The sequence below is a fragment of the Rhamphochromis sp. 'chilingali' genome (assembly GCF_963969265.1).
Source record: "Rhamphochromis sp. 'chilingali' genome assembly, chromosome: 1".
Classification (NCBI taxonomy): Eukaryota; Metazoa; Chordata; class Actinopteri; order Cichliformes; family Cichlidae; genus Rhamphochromis; species Rhamphochromis sp. 'chilingali'.
In genome coordinates this window covers 21305461-21321122 of record NC_137929.1, presented here as the reverse complement: position 1 = coordinate 21321122, position 15662 = coordinate 21305461, and the positions used below count along the sequence as shown (strand labels likewise).

The 15662-nt window shown below is 41.0% G+C and overlaps 1 protein-coding gene across 1 annotated transcript in view; it reads left to right on the top strand.

Moving 5' to 3' along the window:
* Positions 1 to 15662, top strand: part of nrxn2b (neurexin 2b) — a 660624-nt gene that overhangs the window by 315247 nt on the left and 329715 nt on the right. Inside the window, exon 11 of the mRNA XM_080898453.1 lies at positions 15504 to 15623. Coding sequence (XP_080754579.1) covers positions 15504 to 15623 — 120 coding nt within the window. The remainder of the gene's footprint in view (positions 1 to 15503; positions 15624 to 15662) is intronic.

The following is a 15662-nucleotide window of genomic DNA, read 5'->3' as shown; positions in this document are numbered from 1 at the left end:
AGGTTGTCCTTGGCATGCTTCAGTCTGCGAGCATCTAGAAATTGATTTAGTCAAGTCGGGAATTGTACTCTCAAAGATTCTTTCACTGGTGTCTTGGCAGTGGTGTGGGGGCTTTAGAAACAACTTTCCCTTATTTTCTTTCCAGAGTCTTTAAAATCTTTCACTTCCTACCTCTGCCAGGTCCAACTGCGTAGTTCTCCTGGAATTTCTTAATAATAATTATCACTCCAGTTCATGACACTTAGAAATTCTGCAAATTTTGCGTATTCATCTCCTGTTTTGTGATAAGTTTCAATTTTTTTGGCGCGATGCTTTCTCAAGTGAAAGTTGAAATGAACTTGATTTTACATCTTTGAGCATTAAAACATTAAAGCACATCATTGCCCAGCAGTAGTTTGTGCTGTGGCTCACAAAAAAAGTTCAGTTTTTCAGAGGGTTAACAATATTGACCCTAGTAGTTTTTGCTTTATTCTGAAATAATTCTATGGTGTGCAAATAGAAATTATTTATTATTTCTAGTTGAAAACTAGTATGTTTAGAAATCCAATGTTGAGAATCCCCTGCTCTGTTCAAAATGCACTTTAAAAAAGCACAAAAGTTTGACAAAAACTTTAAATTCCATAGTGCTTATAATAATTTTGTTCCTATCTGTATATTTAAAAAAAATAAATAAAGTATGCAATACTGCAGTTCTCATAAATTTTTAGTGCTTCTGTATAAAAGATAGCTGGTAATCATATGTCGGGATTAGTGATAAGTAATGAAGTAAAAAAATACTTTTCATATCCACATAGGAGTTTCATTTCATTTCAGAATTATGGTAACAGGAAAACAAAAGCAGCTTTCACAACTGATGGGATCCTGCAAATGAAATGGGCCATCGACATTGGCCAATGATTGTGTTAGAATATTTGTTTAAAAAAATGCATTTTATCAAACCATAGGCATTGCTGAACCACTGAAAAATGTGTGCGTAGGCCTACAGATAACAGTGTTCTTGACTTTGCCACACACAGTATGTGATATTACTGACGGATAGTGCTCCATAAACTGCCACACCTCCCCCAGGATCTTTGTCTTGAGCTGTCTTGTGGCTCCCTCAGTGGCATCACAGTAGTCCAGGTGGTCATTGTGCCTCCTTTCAGCGCTACGAGGCTTTAGTGACAGCCTACATGTTGACTCATTGCGGAGATTCTAATGAGAGAACTGGCACCAACCTGGAGCTGTCGAGACCCATGCTGTCTTACAGGACTGATGGTTGTCCCGTGGGATCAGACCCTCTTACTCCAGCATGTTGGGAAATGCGGTTCAAATCATAAATCAGCATCCCCTACGGGACCTGTGGGGAAGAGAGATGTAAAGAGAGGGAGTTAAAAAAAAATGAGAAGATGACAGGCACTGATAAGAAGCATGCAAAGGAGGGTGAGGATGAAAAGGCAAAGCAAAGAGGCAGGGCGCAGATGGCAGTACGAAAGGGAAGATGGGAGTTGCCTGTCTTTGATGCTCCAGCAGGAGCTCTAAAATTCTAGAGAGGATGGAGAAAAATGTATGATTCATTTCCTGCTTTTTGAAATCAATCAGGTGTCCTCTCAACATCTTCCTGACTCAAACACGTATTCTTGTCCATCTGCAATTCTAGAAACTATCAAGAGAAGCTATTTCATCATTCTAAAGCACCACACCTACAACCCTCCTGCAATGGGGCAAGAACAGTGGGAAGTAAAAAGTGTGTGGTCCCTGATAGCTACCAGTGAACACAAATGCCCTATGAACGAGCAAGCATCACATATTTTTCTTCAACGAAAGGAAAGTAGACACACTCCTGTACAGGCACACACATGGACACAGGCTGCCTTATCTTGGTAATTGGGACGGGGGGTCAGAGCGGCAGGCGTAGATAATCATGGCTGGGGGACATAATCTGTTTGCTGCTCCCCGCCCTGCTTTTTATTTCTCTTCTCTCCCTCCCCATCAACACACACACAAACACACACACACAGTTCTGTAGTCTATACACACACTCAGCCACCTCTCATCTTTTTGTGTGTGTGTAATGCAGCACCATGCATGAGATATTTTGGATGTGGCTGTAGGAGGGCTGTTTTGCTGTTGTGTCAGCATGCAACCATGTACTCAACTGACTACCAGACCCCCCACTTACCACTCCCCAATTCCTTCCATGCACCAACAAAACACATCCCTCCCGATTCCACAGTTCCTAACAAAAAAGTGACTCTGTCCTCGGAGCTCCTGCACACAGGGCGAGTTACTTTATGGAGTTGGGAAATGTAGTTTTGAATCAGAGAAAGGCACATAGAAATATAGGCAGTAGCTGTAACAAAAAAAAATGGGTGGGGGGGGAGATGAAGAGGAGGATCACGATATAGATGTCTCCTTGTATTTTTATCTCTGTTTTCTGCTTATATCTTTCCATCACAGCCATCTTTGCTGTTAGCAGATGGCTGCCATTTAGATGGCATGCATGCAGACACAAATGCACACACGCATGCACAAAAATACACCCAGCTTTTCATTAGATCTGCAGCGATAGGCCTGCGCTCCTGTGAGTCACAAAATATGATATCTTAAGATAGGAGCCAAATGGCATTATCGTCAAAAGAGGTCTTATCCTGATAACACTGAAGAGCAAAATAAAACCCCTGTCTCTTGCCATAGAAACAATATGAACTTCTGGAGTCTTATGTAACTATTTCTGCTACGAGCCTTTCCTCTTACAGAAACAATATCATGTCCAAATGGATCACTTGCCCCAGTTGAAGAACCCTTGGCCCTCCTGCACACCACATCCCACCAGAGTAGAAACATTGTTTCAGCTTCCATTCCCACATTTGCTATATGTACATAATAGCCATTTAGTAAATGGTGCTTCACCAATGCCTGCAGAGCAGAAGGATATAAGGCTGTCTATCCAAACTCACATGTATAATCTATATAATATTGTGGCTCAGCCAAAATACTCCTTCCAATTTAGACATCGCATAGCTCATTTTTAAACAAGACACTTCTGCATCTGAAAGTCAATGAAGGTAGTTAACACAGTTACCAGTCATGAATCATAAAATGGCACCCCTGGGTTTCCGAATAAGGCGTCATTTGCATAGTCTTTACCTCTGTAAATTCAATTTGCACCACATATATGAGACATTTGTGGATAGCAGGGAGCAGATTTTGTGATTCAAATCTAGTAGTGCTGCATTCTGTTGCAAAAAACAAGTATGTAATGTCACTGAAAGCATTTTAAAACCACTGAACAATAATTCAGTTGTTTATGGCCTCATCATACGCTGAGTGGCAAAATGAAATTTCACGAATTATCTTTTTCCTGCGGATTTGCATAATTATTTTACTTTTCTTCTGTGCTTCTATTTTTAAGGTCGCATGATGTTGTGAAAGCAAAATAATAGATTTTTCAAAATTAGTTATCACCCATGTCTGTGGCCTGCAGTCGTTCGGTTTACATGATTATGTATGCATTGTATATATTTTAACCAAATCCACAGATAATTTAAACAGGACATAATTTAAATCATGTGCCCGTGGCTGTAATTAATAGAACATAGACTGGTGTGTTCAGTACTGCAAGATAAACAAGCAGTGCATAAAAAAATAGCACATCATGAACTATGTACTCAAATCTTTGCTCTGCAAGGCTATTTCCAAGTGTTTTACCTGCCTCGTGCCTTGTTTTATTGACAGATATATGATTACTTAAATTATCTATTTGGATATTTGCTCATTACAATTCTGTGACTATGTTAGTATTTCTCCTGTATATATTTGGTGTGCAAATGTACTCTTTAATCATCTTACACCAACAGCAGTGTAAAATGTGTTTCCCACAAGCCCGCTCTTCATTTCAATTAAACAAGCACACCTGTTCAACTTCAGAAGTCAGCTCGTCAAATTATTTTTTAACAAACTGGATATTTTTCAGACCAAGCGAGCTACAGAAACCTGTAATCAGAAGTATTCAGTTTGCAGAACAATATCATTTCTGCAAGCCACTAATAAAGAGCAATGTTAGTTTTAGCAGATTACTAATAGGTTCAAGACTTTAGCTTTCAACAAAGCAATGACCATATATATATAAATTTTATGTTTTTTTTGTAGTGAATTTGCCTCTTACCTGCACTTGGAACACTTTGGGTCGAGTGCCAACACTGGAGTCTCTCTAAGTAAAGACTAAAAGGTCTGTTTGCTTTAATACTGCCAAGTTAACTACTTTGGGGAACAGATCTTTTATGCAGCGTTTGAAGTTGTGGCACTTTTTCTAAAAACTGCACTACTTCAGTGGGTGTGTAATTTCCCACACTTTATAGTAATTTCACAAATTATCCATACAGCACATTTCCTTACTTTCAAATGGAAATCAGACGGTCATCATGCAGTGCACTGCAAAGCCCACACTGAATTTTTAAAAATGCAATAGATAAAAATGTGACCTGCATAATGCAGAACACTTTTGTTCTGCTCCTCCATCTTTCAAGATGTACTTTTCTTCCTTTATTTTATGTTTTTTAAGGCACTGCTAAATCATTTCTAATGCTGTGGTCTAATAACACTGAGGATCATTTCCCATCACTTTGCACACTGTGTCCTCAAACTTCATTAACATTTCTAATGAACAAGGCATACTTATGAGAGTGGTGGCAGGAAGGGCTGTGGTGTCCCCCGCAGTCCAGACAGCAGTCGACTTGAGTAATCAAGTGTGAAGGTTGTGGGGAGCAAACAGCCATTAACCTCCCAAACACAAGCCATCATCACAGTCTGCAGAGGACCGAGGGGAGGGGGTGTGTGTGCCTCTATTGGTGTGTGAATGGGAGCAACTGCCAGGGCTGGTGAGCGTTGTATAGAATTGTGTGTCTGTCTTTTATTGCCATTTGATGAATGGACTGGATTGTGTGTCTGTTTGCAAATTTGTGAGTGCACAGCACGTGTCTGCAGGGGTAGAGAGCATTTTGCATGTGTGAACAGATGAGTGTCTACAGCAGTACTCTGAGCGTGTTTGAAGCCTTGACCTCAGCCTGGTCAACAGTCATTTGTTTGTGCCTTGAGACTTATACATATATGCTTAAGCATCCATAGGCATTTGTTCTGATTTGCAGGCGACTCAGGCCATGTATCGCACTCTGTCAGCCTATCCAGCATGATCTCAGTGCACATTATTCCCATATGGCGATAGAGTATGACTGTGCTTGGCATGCTCAGGCCCATGACCGCCTGTTTGACATGCCACTGTGTCGGCTGGTGATGCCATGCTGAACCATCCCATCTGCTCCAGGCTATGCTGGCACAAGGGAGGGCTCATTAGAGGGAAACATGAGGAAAAGTGCACTGAACCTGTGGTTTGGAAATGCATGGCGTCCAAGACCTCCTGAACTACTCCCCCCAAAATGCTTCTCAGAGAAACAAGGGAGTGATGGAGAACCAGGGAGTGTTGGTTTTAAGTAGAGAGTAGAATAGCAGAGACAGTGGATAAACCAGTTACACAATAGTTCACTTACAGTTGAAGTTGTTGTGTTGTTTTCCTAATGTCAGTTCATTCTGCAGAATAATACTTAAAAATACTGTAACTTGGTTATGTTTCAGGGTCAGTCACAAAAAAAATGATTTGTTAAAGACAAGTTTAAATACACATCTTTTCAATAATCACAGGATACTGTATGTGAGTTCCAAGTGTTCCGTTCAGAGTTGGATGGAAACTTTAGCAACAATGTGTCAAATACAATCATGGGAAAATGCTTTCATAGCGTCCTGTGTGAAAAAGTACACACTGCTTACTAAGAATTCAGAAGTTAAATAGGAACCAGGTGCTGCTGATTAATTGCACTTGACTAACTGATCATCACCAAGTGTGAGGATCTCCAAAGAAGCAGAAATCCTTCCAATAAACAGAGCTACATCTCGAACTCTACAGGCCTCATTTTCCATCTTAACATTGCGCCTCAACAAACCACAAACCACGAGACTTCTGAACTTCTGTTCTTTGAATAGACGAGGCCAAAGTGCAGACATTTGGTCGTAATGCGTAGCAGCATGTCCGGTGAAAAGCAAATACAGAGTAACAGCACAGACACCTCATTACAACTGTCAAACACATTGGTGGAGGGGTGATGATTTGGGTTTAAAAGAATAGAATAAAAGGGTTCCAGTTTCCCCAAAGTTCAGACCCTAACCCAGCTGAAAAGCTGTGGAGGACTCTTAAGAGAGCTGTGCATGAATGAATGCCCACAAACCTCAATGAACTGAAGCAACATTGTTAAGAATGGTGAGTCAGGATTTCTCTACAATGAAAGAAAGAAACTTAGATGCAGAAAATTATCACTTCGAATTATTGCTGCTGCAGGTAGTACGAGAAGCTACTGAAACACGGGTTGTATTTAGTTTTTAACAGGACTCTAAATGCTAATTGTAGCTTTGCTGACATAAAACAACTTTGACATTTGCTGTTAAAACTGAATTTGGCTTCAGTACTGATTTGGGGGATAGCTAATATAAGACCAATTACATTAGCATTTCATATTATCGTATGTGATATATGCGTATGGTTCACGTGTGATTACATTTATTTGTGTGCAAGTATATATAATGTTAGGCTGTGAGTGTGGGTTTTAGAACACAGATGTGCAGTATTTATAGGATTTGTTCATTTGAGTGGGAAGTAGGCTTTCAAATGTTTGAACTTAAGAGGCACCATGCTGAGAGGCTCTGTTTAAAGAAGAATCAATATCAAGTCAAGCAGATTCAGGGGAGCTGCAGTTCAGGGGGATGTTTCAAAAGCAGCGAGTTCGGGAGTTTAGGAGTGTATGGAGATTTCTAGGTAGTAAAGTCATTTTGGGGGAAAGACAACACAGTTAAAGGAAAAGGTTTGTTAGAGAGCCAGACAAGTAAGCAAAAGAGTGAGAGAGAGGGGTGGGTGGGTGGAGGAGAGTGGAGATGGTAGTGGGGGTGGTTCCTCTTCATTACCGACAGTAAGGAGCCATGCCAGGAGCACAGATGGCAAAGGAGAGAGGGGACACGGGGTTGGCACTAAACTGCGAAACACTCTAATGCACCGCACACATTGGCACACTCAAACCATCATAAAAAATATGTAAATCTAACAAATAAGTCCTCAAAGCTCAATATGTTTTCCAGATAATTGTGATATAAAGTACAGGTGGATAGACACGAACATTCGCGTACATATCGCCTCCTCCTCGCTTAGGTCACTTTCAAACACACAAACGTGTCATCAAATTATCCCGCGGCGCTCCTGTGCCACATTCTTGGCCAGAAAAAGAGCAATGCTGACACAGCATCCCGGTCATCATCTTCTGTCCACACACATATTCTGCCCTCTCATTGCCTTCGTTCCCCTCACCACCGCCAACGCCATAACCCAAGGCCTGAATTAAAATTTTAACAGTACTTCTTTGAAAATGGGTTGGTCTTACTTTCTTTCATTCTCTTTAACGGTTATCCACCCAAGCTTACACACAGAGATCCCAATCATCCAGTTAGAATACTGTTGTTGTACAGTATGAAAACAGGACAACATGTTTGTGTGTGGGAGATGTAGCTATTGTGCACAGCATGTACCGCTCTCCTCTGCAAGGTTGAACGGAAGCGTAAGCTCTCACCCGCTTCTGCTCACTCCCTCTCTCTCACTCACAAACACTCATACACGCACCTCCCACAAATGTAGGAAGGAAGAAGACCATGTAGTCTCAGTTCACTGCCTACGGTACACCTAAGAAACACCCACCAGCTTCTCATTGTTACAGCTGTAACTACTTTGGTGCACGAAAATCAATCTTTTAACACTAGCAACAAACCTGTACACATGGCTCTATATAGAGAATGAGACATCACAAGGTGAAACTGATCAAGTATACTGATTGATTGCTATTCCTGCACTGGCTAAACCAAATATTTCTAAAAGCATTTTTGGTTTATATTGCACTTTTATATTGTCTGCTTTGCCTTTTTCTTTTTTATTATTCTTAATAAATTGGAAAGCATTGCTGATCAATAGGTGGTGATTACAAGAGCAACACTGGGCTTCATCTGGTTTTTGTTTATTGTTTATTTAATAAGCTCTCGGTGTAATTAAAATTAATTAATTAGTTTTCAGTGATAACTTTTTTGTACTCGTGCTCTATTTTAGTCCAGTTTGGTTTAACAGCTGTAGTGTTACAGCGATGTTCATGTTTTTGTATAAGAGACTAAAACAAAATAGCAGGTCTGAATTAAATTGGTCTTTGTATAGTTATGCATTTAAATACTATTCCAAAAAACAACAACAAAAAAACCCCAGAACAGTTTCTGTTTGTTTATTTGGCTACAGATAATCCATCAGCAATTTGTTCCTACCTGCAAACAGTGTGTGTTCAGGCACTGTAGGCAGACCCACAGGCCCCAGTACCAGCATGATATGTAGGGCACATCTGTGGCCTGCACTTTGGGTCCACATGGATCCCAGTGGGACAGCCCTTAGTATGGGCTCCCCACACTAAGCAGAGAGTAGCAGCATACCCACAGTATACCTATATACTTGGTGTGGACTCCCCTACCCCTATTGTTCAGGGCACACATGTGCAACATGTTACATTACTGCCACCAGTTGGATGTAGTGTACATCAGAACATTAATTGGAAAAGAAAAGTAACTTCATCAAGTCAAAGTAACCAGATAGGTGACTTGGCAGATTTTTAAACCCTTCATTCCTGACAATTGCTTGACGATAGTCGAACATGTGAGCCACTTCACTATAGAGTCACTTGCCCTCAAATACACACAAAGGAAAACTCAAATCCTTTCAACCAAGATAGTCGATCATACAAAATGGAATATGTCTTTTGCTTCTTGAGTTCTTTTGCAGTTTATGAACAAGATCCAGTTTCACTTTTTATTTCCTTCAGGTTTTCAATCAATCATCTTCTCTCAGCCTTGTATTTCTGTCAGTGTATTAAAAAAATGTTCTATAGTTTCATTTTCTTCAGTAGTCACAGTTACAAACATGCTTGTGCAGGAACACAGTAGATAGGTTATCAGTAAGCTGTGTGGGCCTGGCAAACTCAGTTATCCCACGCAGGGCCCATGTAGGTGTTCCTACACAGGGCGGGCAGCAGTTTTGCCCTTTGGAATCCCAGCATGGGTTTTTATTGGCAAACCCATTTTGGCCAAAGAAAAATGTGATGGGGGGCCTTTCAGGGTAAAAGTGCTTCTGGCCCGCCTGGGCTAATTCACAAAGAGGCCAATGGAGCCCCATCTACATGTACTATGGGCAACCCACAGTGGGTTAACCACAGAATTCCCTCTTAGGGTCCTAAAAGGGCAAAACTGCTGTGTTTCCCACATGGGTATTCTGTGGTCTACTCAAAGTAGACTTGCATATAAAAATCCACGCAGGGAACCCAAAGGGCAAAACTGCTGTGGGCCTTGTGTGGGCACACCCACTTGAGCTCCATGTGTGATAAGTGTGGGTACAATCCCAAAGCTTACCCACACTTACCCAAAGATGAAAGGCCTGCACTAGTATCTTTGAAGGGTTGGTGCTTTTTCTGTACATCAATAACTAAAACCCTTTTTTTTTTTACCCATAGCTATAAGGGTGCTTTTCTTTTGTGATTTAAACTTTTTTCATCCTTTCTGTTTTACTTGTTTCACCTTCTCGCTCCCATTTATTTTTAATAAGTTTGATATTTGCTTTTGAGGACTCTTGGAGGCCCCTGTAAAGCTTTGATATTGTTTTATGCTTGCTTTCTTGTTTATGTATTGATAGGAAGACATTTAATATATCATCCGCTTTGCCCAACCCTTCCCTGATAATTTTATTTGCCTAGTGCCTCATTTATACATATCTTTAAAAAAAATCCTCGGTCTCCAAGTTGTAATTTCTTTTTAAAATTTCAAAGCTCTGTAAAGTTCCCCTGTGTATAAAATAGCTATAGGCTGTCAGCCTTTAACTAGTCCTCATAAATCTTCTCTGTTGCTCTGTTGGCGGGCAAAATCTGAGTCGTATTCATACCAGCTTTGTATTTTCACCTCCAATTCATATTTTCTTATTCCTGAAATTTTTTGAAAAAGTCAACTTTGTTCAGGGACTGTTATTTGTTGAATTATCACTTAATTATCAAATTTACTATGTTATCATTGCTTGCTATCACTATTTGGCTTTTTTTTTTTGTTTTTAACATTTAGAGAAATTTTCATTTAATTTGAGAGGAATTGTTTATTTTCTCCTAGATCTCTTAGATTGGTATGGGGCAGCAAACATAGGTAGCTACTCCTGCTTAATAATGGCCCTTAGTTCATTTTAAAAGAGGAGGATGTATATCCTTTTTACCTACCTTAAAACTCTATATTCCCTTTCACAGTTCTTTGCATACTTGTGTGTGGGAAGGAGTGTGAACACTGGAGTGTGCTGAGCGCACAATGTGCTTTACCAGATGGGTGCACAAAGGGGGGTTGCCTGAGGTCTATCACCTGTTAGTGAAATGCTAATCATGAACATAAACAAGTCTTACACTTACACACACACACATATATGATTACAGCACCTGTCTGTCTTGCTAAGCAGATTTTTCAATGCCCCTCTTTACCATATGAATTCGTGAAGAAGCCAAGCATTACAATTCCCCCTGGTCAGCACTGGTTTCTCTGGCTCTGTTTTCTATACCACTTTGCATGAAAAATCAATTTCAGTCATTTGGTATCCACGATCTTCTCATTTTCCATTCGCTCCCGACTGCACAAGCCCCTCTGAGTCTCCCTTGCTCCGGCTTCGTCGGTTCAGTGACACAGAATCAGCATTTTCCTGTTTTTCCCCCTCAGAGTGGGGCTGCTGAGCCAAGAATGAAACAAATGGCAGTGGGGTTCTTTCTTGAGCTTATTTTAATTAGACTGTAGTCCGCTGTTAGATTTACCTTTTTCCCACGAGTGCTTGCAAGTGTGTGCGTTTATGTGAATGCATAAATTTGTGCATGGCTTTGCAGAAGCTCATGACCTCGAAAGTCCAGAGCAGTAGCTAGTCAGGGTTGTGCTTTCTTCCAGGGAATTAAAATCACAGAGCTTAGGCTGGTATTCGCCTCTGTATCCCATAGTTAAAGACAGCACATTCTGCCAAGCATCATAAAATGATATGATTCCTGGAGATTTAGTCTTTGGAGCTCAACCAAGATAGTAGCTCAGGTTGGCCTGGATGGTTGGTTGAGTGATGAGATAAAAAAAAAAGCGGTGTCATCAGGGAACAACATTATCCTATAATACACGCATTGCATTTACATTAATTTTTTTATGTGATAGCCGATTGGGGACTTTTCAGTGCTACACTGATACTGGAACATAAATGTTTTGCTACATTTGATGTGAATCCTGTGGCATTTTATTTATTTATTTATTTTATTTAATCTGAGTAGATCGGGGTATAAGCTGTCTTGTTAGATCAGACACACCATCACAGTCAGTTGCCCCTAGACAAATTTGACCCTTTAACTCGCAGACGCACCCTGCAGTTGCGCCTGACCCCTGCAATCTCAACACACTAACTGCATATGCTCGAGCAACCCCGATAAACGGCCTCTGTACGCTTCTCTGTACGCTTCTCTGTACGCTTCTCTGTACGACTGCATGACTCATTGCTGCTTTCATAGTCGTCCACTGTTACACCAGCAGCAAACTTACTGCCTGTAGCCCTGTGATGGTGTGCTGTGGCGTTGTCATTTTGGCAAGCACATTTGCCCAGCAAATCTCAGACTGGCTTTGCTCCCTCTGGCCAGACTTTGGTGCACTGGTTGACTTAATAATCATGCCAGAAAGCTTGCTTGGTATACTATATATAGCCATTATTATTTGGAGCTAATTCTATGTGACAGCTAGATGTTAACAGGACCACACAAAACTCTGACATTGTGCAAAATGCAAAAGAATCTAAGTGAAACATACTATGTTTAATAAAGGGGCTTGGAGTCGTGGTGTCTGTGACAAATATGAACAGGGATAAGAAAAGTCATTAGGCAGGGCGAGATATTCAAACTGTCAGATTCTTCTTCTAGCTACACATATTATCAGTGGTCTAAGAGATATTTGGACCTCTACTATTTTGCAAAGTAAGAGAAAACAAACATTTTTCATGTTTTATTTCTTGATTGTCGTGTTGTCAGCATTGCTCGCTGAGTGATTATAAGCTATTCTCTCATAAGTTGCCGTGATCAGAGTTTAGACAAAATAATTAAACAACTGTGCTCAAGTACTTACTGTTGCACCAGCAGTCTCACAGCCTGTATAGAGGCTGATGGCAACAACCTGCAGCCATTGGCTGAGGACCTGTGTTGCATTGATCCGATTGCATTAATCAAGGTTGTTTACAGAGAGAAAACAGCAACCAATGATGGATGGCTGCTGGTAATTACGCAACAGCCCACAAGCATCACACCTCTCACTAATGGTGAGCTGACACAGTCAATGAAAGTAGTCCACAATCGTAGTTATTTTTACTCTTTTCAGTGCCTCTGTGATGCATTTAGAAGCTGTAAAGAAAAGTGGCAGGATGGAACAAAGGAATGGGAGAGATAGAGGCACAAGGAGCTTCTGTTTATATGATCACAGCCCTTTGCCCCGCTGATCAAGACAGAGTAAGAACGCACAAGTGGCAGAATGAGAATTCATTTCATTTTAATAATTGTCAGCTTCTTCATTAATGAGCCCTCTTCCCCTCCTTGTTTTTTCACCAAGGAGTACTTCTCTCAGAGAGTGGCTACATTACCAGCTTAGTGGCTCATTTAACCCCATACTGCAAGTCCTTAGTGTTGCTGTTTGCCTTGTTACCTGGGCAGTGAAGTAAGGCTTTACTTAATTTAACTGCAAGCAATATCACCACCAACTTCATCACAATCGGTTTGAGGCAGTCAGTGTTCTCCAGTGATGGGTTTAGGATCAGGACATTAAATTCTTTCAAGTTTTAGTGAAAACTGAAATGAAATGTTAATTCACTGGCACCTAATGAGGTAACATTTACATATCTAGATATTTACTGTAATTAAACCTGGTGATGGTGACATTTTAAGCATTCCCCAGTGCTGTAGCTTTACACTAAAAGGAGTAATACGTTAAGAAGAAAACACAAGTTGACATTTTATTAAAAAGCAGTCAAAAAATGTCATTGAACTTGACACTTACCGTAATTGTTTTTTTAAAAACACGTTGTTGTTTTTAACATTGAATAAGTTTGAAAAATTGAACAGGGTAGTGGGACAAGGAGGGGGAGCAGCAGTGAGCCTTTAGAGCTACATACAACAATCTATACGTCTCCAACTTCTCAGCAAGGCTAACAGCTCTGGTCACAGTGCTCTTCATTTTGGGGATTCATGATGTTTGTAGCATAAAATCAGATAATCACCGGTTACAGACTTAACCCGTCTTACCCACATAGGTATTAAACTACTTTAACTGAAAGCCTTTTTATTTTAAAATCAACAAAAGTCAGCAAAACTCGTCTTTAACCTTTGACAGTGGACTTGCATCCCCACCTTATCTGTGCTTTCCCTTCAGTGTTTCCAACTTTGACCATACAGCCTAACAGGTCCCTGGCTGCACTTTCACCACCTTCTGCCCAGAACTTTTTGTTGCTTGGCTAGCCCGGCCAGAGGAGCATACATTTTCCCCCCCATTGTTAGAGGTATTATAGCCAAATGACTCTTGCTGTGTGGGTAGCGGTGGACCTGGCTCTCCTGTGGCCTGTAGAAGCCAGGGAAAATAAATATTACATGGACTCCATTCTGAAAGTGTAGCTGTTCCCATTCATTTTTGTTGTACTTTTCTAACTTTTACACTCTTACATCAGCCAGCCAGCTCTACTGCAGCTCTGTTGCACTTTTTTTTTTCTTAGGTTTTTGTAGGGCTCTTTTTTTTCTTTCTTCGCTGTCATCCATTTTCACATTTTATCTCTGCACTCCTGCATATCTTTGTATCAGCTTTAATTTCTCTGCTTGCAACTTTCCTCCACACTTGCTTTCTTTGCATCTATATAGCAGCCTCTTCCTTTCACATATGAGGGATCAAAGTGTTTCTTTCACATTTTATGTAGCCAAAGGAAAAAAAATAATGAAAAAACAATATAATGAAAAAGGGACAGGGGTAAATGGGAAAACGGTTCTCCAGTGGGCAGTGTGTGTTCTTGCCAAGTGGGGCCATCAATTGATGGTACATTCCTTTTTTTCCTCTAGACTAAATAATTTCACACAGAACTGGGAAAGGGACCATCATATTTCACCAGGCTGTACTACATCATCCACTCGAGCAGCTGCACACTCCAGCTCCAGCCGGCTAACTAGTCAGAAGCGAGGCAGTGACCCTGGAATTGGTGTGGGGCAGCAAATATTAGACTCAAAATAAGCAAATCATCAGTGCTAATGGTGTAAGAAAGCCACAATCTTTTGATGTCATCGTGTCTCTATTGATCTGCCTCAATGGCCCTCAGTCTACTTCAGAGCCGCCTAAAAGAATGGATGAGACTGGTGTCTTTTGGCTTTCTACTATTTCAGTGTGTCCTACTGCCACTGAGGTGAAAGTTTCCCATCATTATATTGTTGTTGACAAAAACTCTCTTCCTTCTCTCCGATCATTGATTATAATGATCACCCCAGTCCCACTACAGCTAGACCTTCATTTAGAGTCTGAATCCATGTGATATAAGGATTTTACTTTTTTTTGGCCATAGCCTTTACGCTTATTCATCTGTATTCAGTCCACAAAATTTGGCACTGCTCTTCCACACAACGTGCTCCTACCTTAACTTTTAGCGAAGAATAAAATCAGCAGATCATTGCTGCATTCATAACAGAATAAAAACCCACACTGTTTTTCTGCTGCCGGTACCTCACGCCAGCAGTTTTTTCTTATGTTGAGGAAATCAAGCTCTGTCATTGGCAGCTTATAAATAGCCTTCTCCCCACTTTGAAAACATTCTTATGTAAATATTTCTCTATAGCGCATCTTAGCAAAACCATATGCCATTCCACAAAACTGTGTATCCTTTAGTGGTAGAGCTGAGGCGATGAGAATTGGGAGTAGAGAAATGGAAAGAGAGAATTAAGGAGGAGAGTGGTGGAGGGAGGTTTTAGGAGTGAGCAGTTAAACCACCTGGTCTCCTCCACTTATGCAGCACATCGAGATGCTTTGTGAAAGCAGGACATGCCTTCATATAATGTCTGCAACTCAGCATGTGTCGGGCTAGATATTCAGTTCCTTTCATGCCTAGCATAGTGAGAAAATCAATAGCACGAATGTGTTTTGCAAACATGCAGGTTTTCTCTACCAACCCTGTCACCTACAGTGTGTGACCTGTGTGTGTGTGTGTGTGTGTGTGTGTGTGTGTGTGTGTGTGCTGGGGGGGGTGGCTGGGAGGTGGAGGTGGAAGGAAGGTGTTTGGGGTGGGGGTTGGTAGGCGCACACATCATCTCTGCTGTGCTGTTTTGTGATTTTAACTCCCCCTACAACAGGCAAAGGACCCGAGACGCTGTTCGCGGGGCAGAAGCTGAACGATAACGAGTGGCACATGGTGAAGGTGGTGCGGAGAGGCAAGAACCTACAGCTGTCTGTGGATAACGTCACAGTGGAAGGTTAGTTGTGATTAGGACCAGAGGCGGAGCCAGACATTT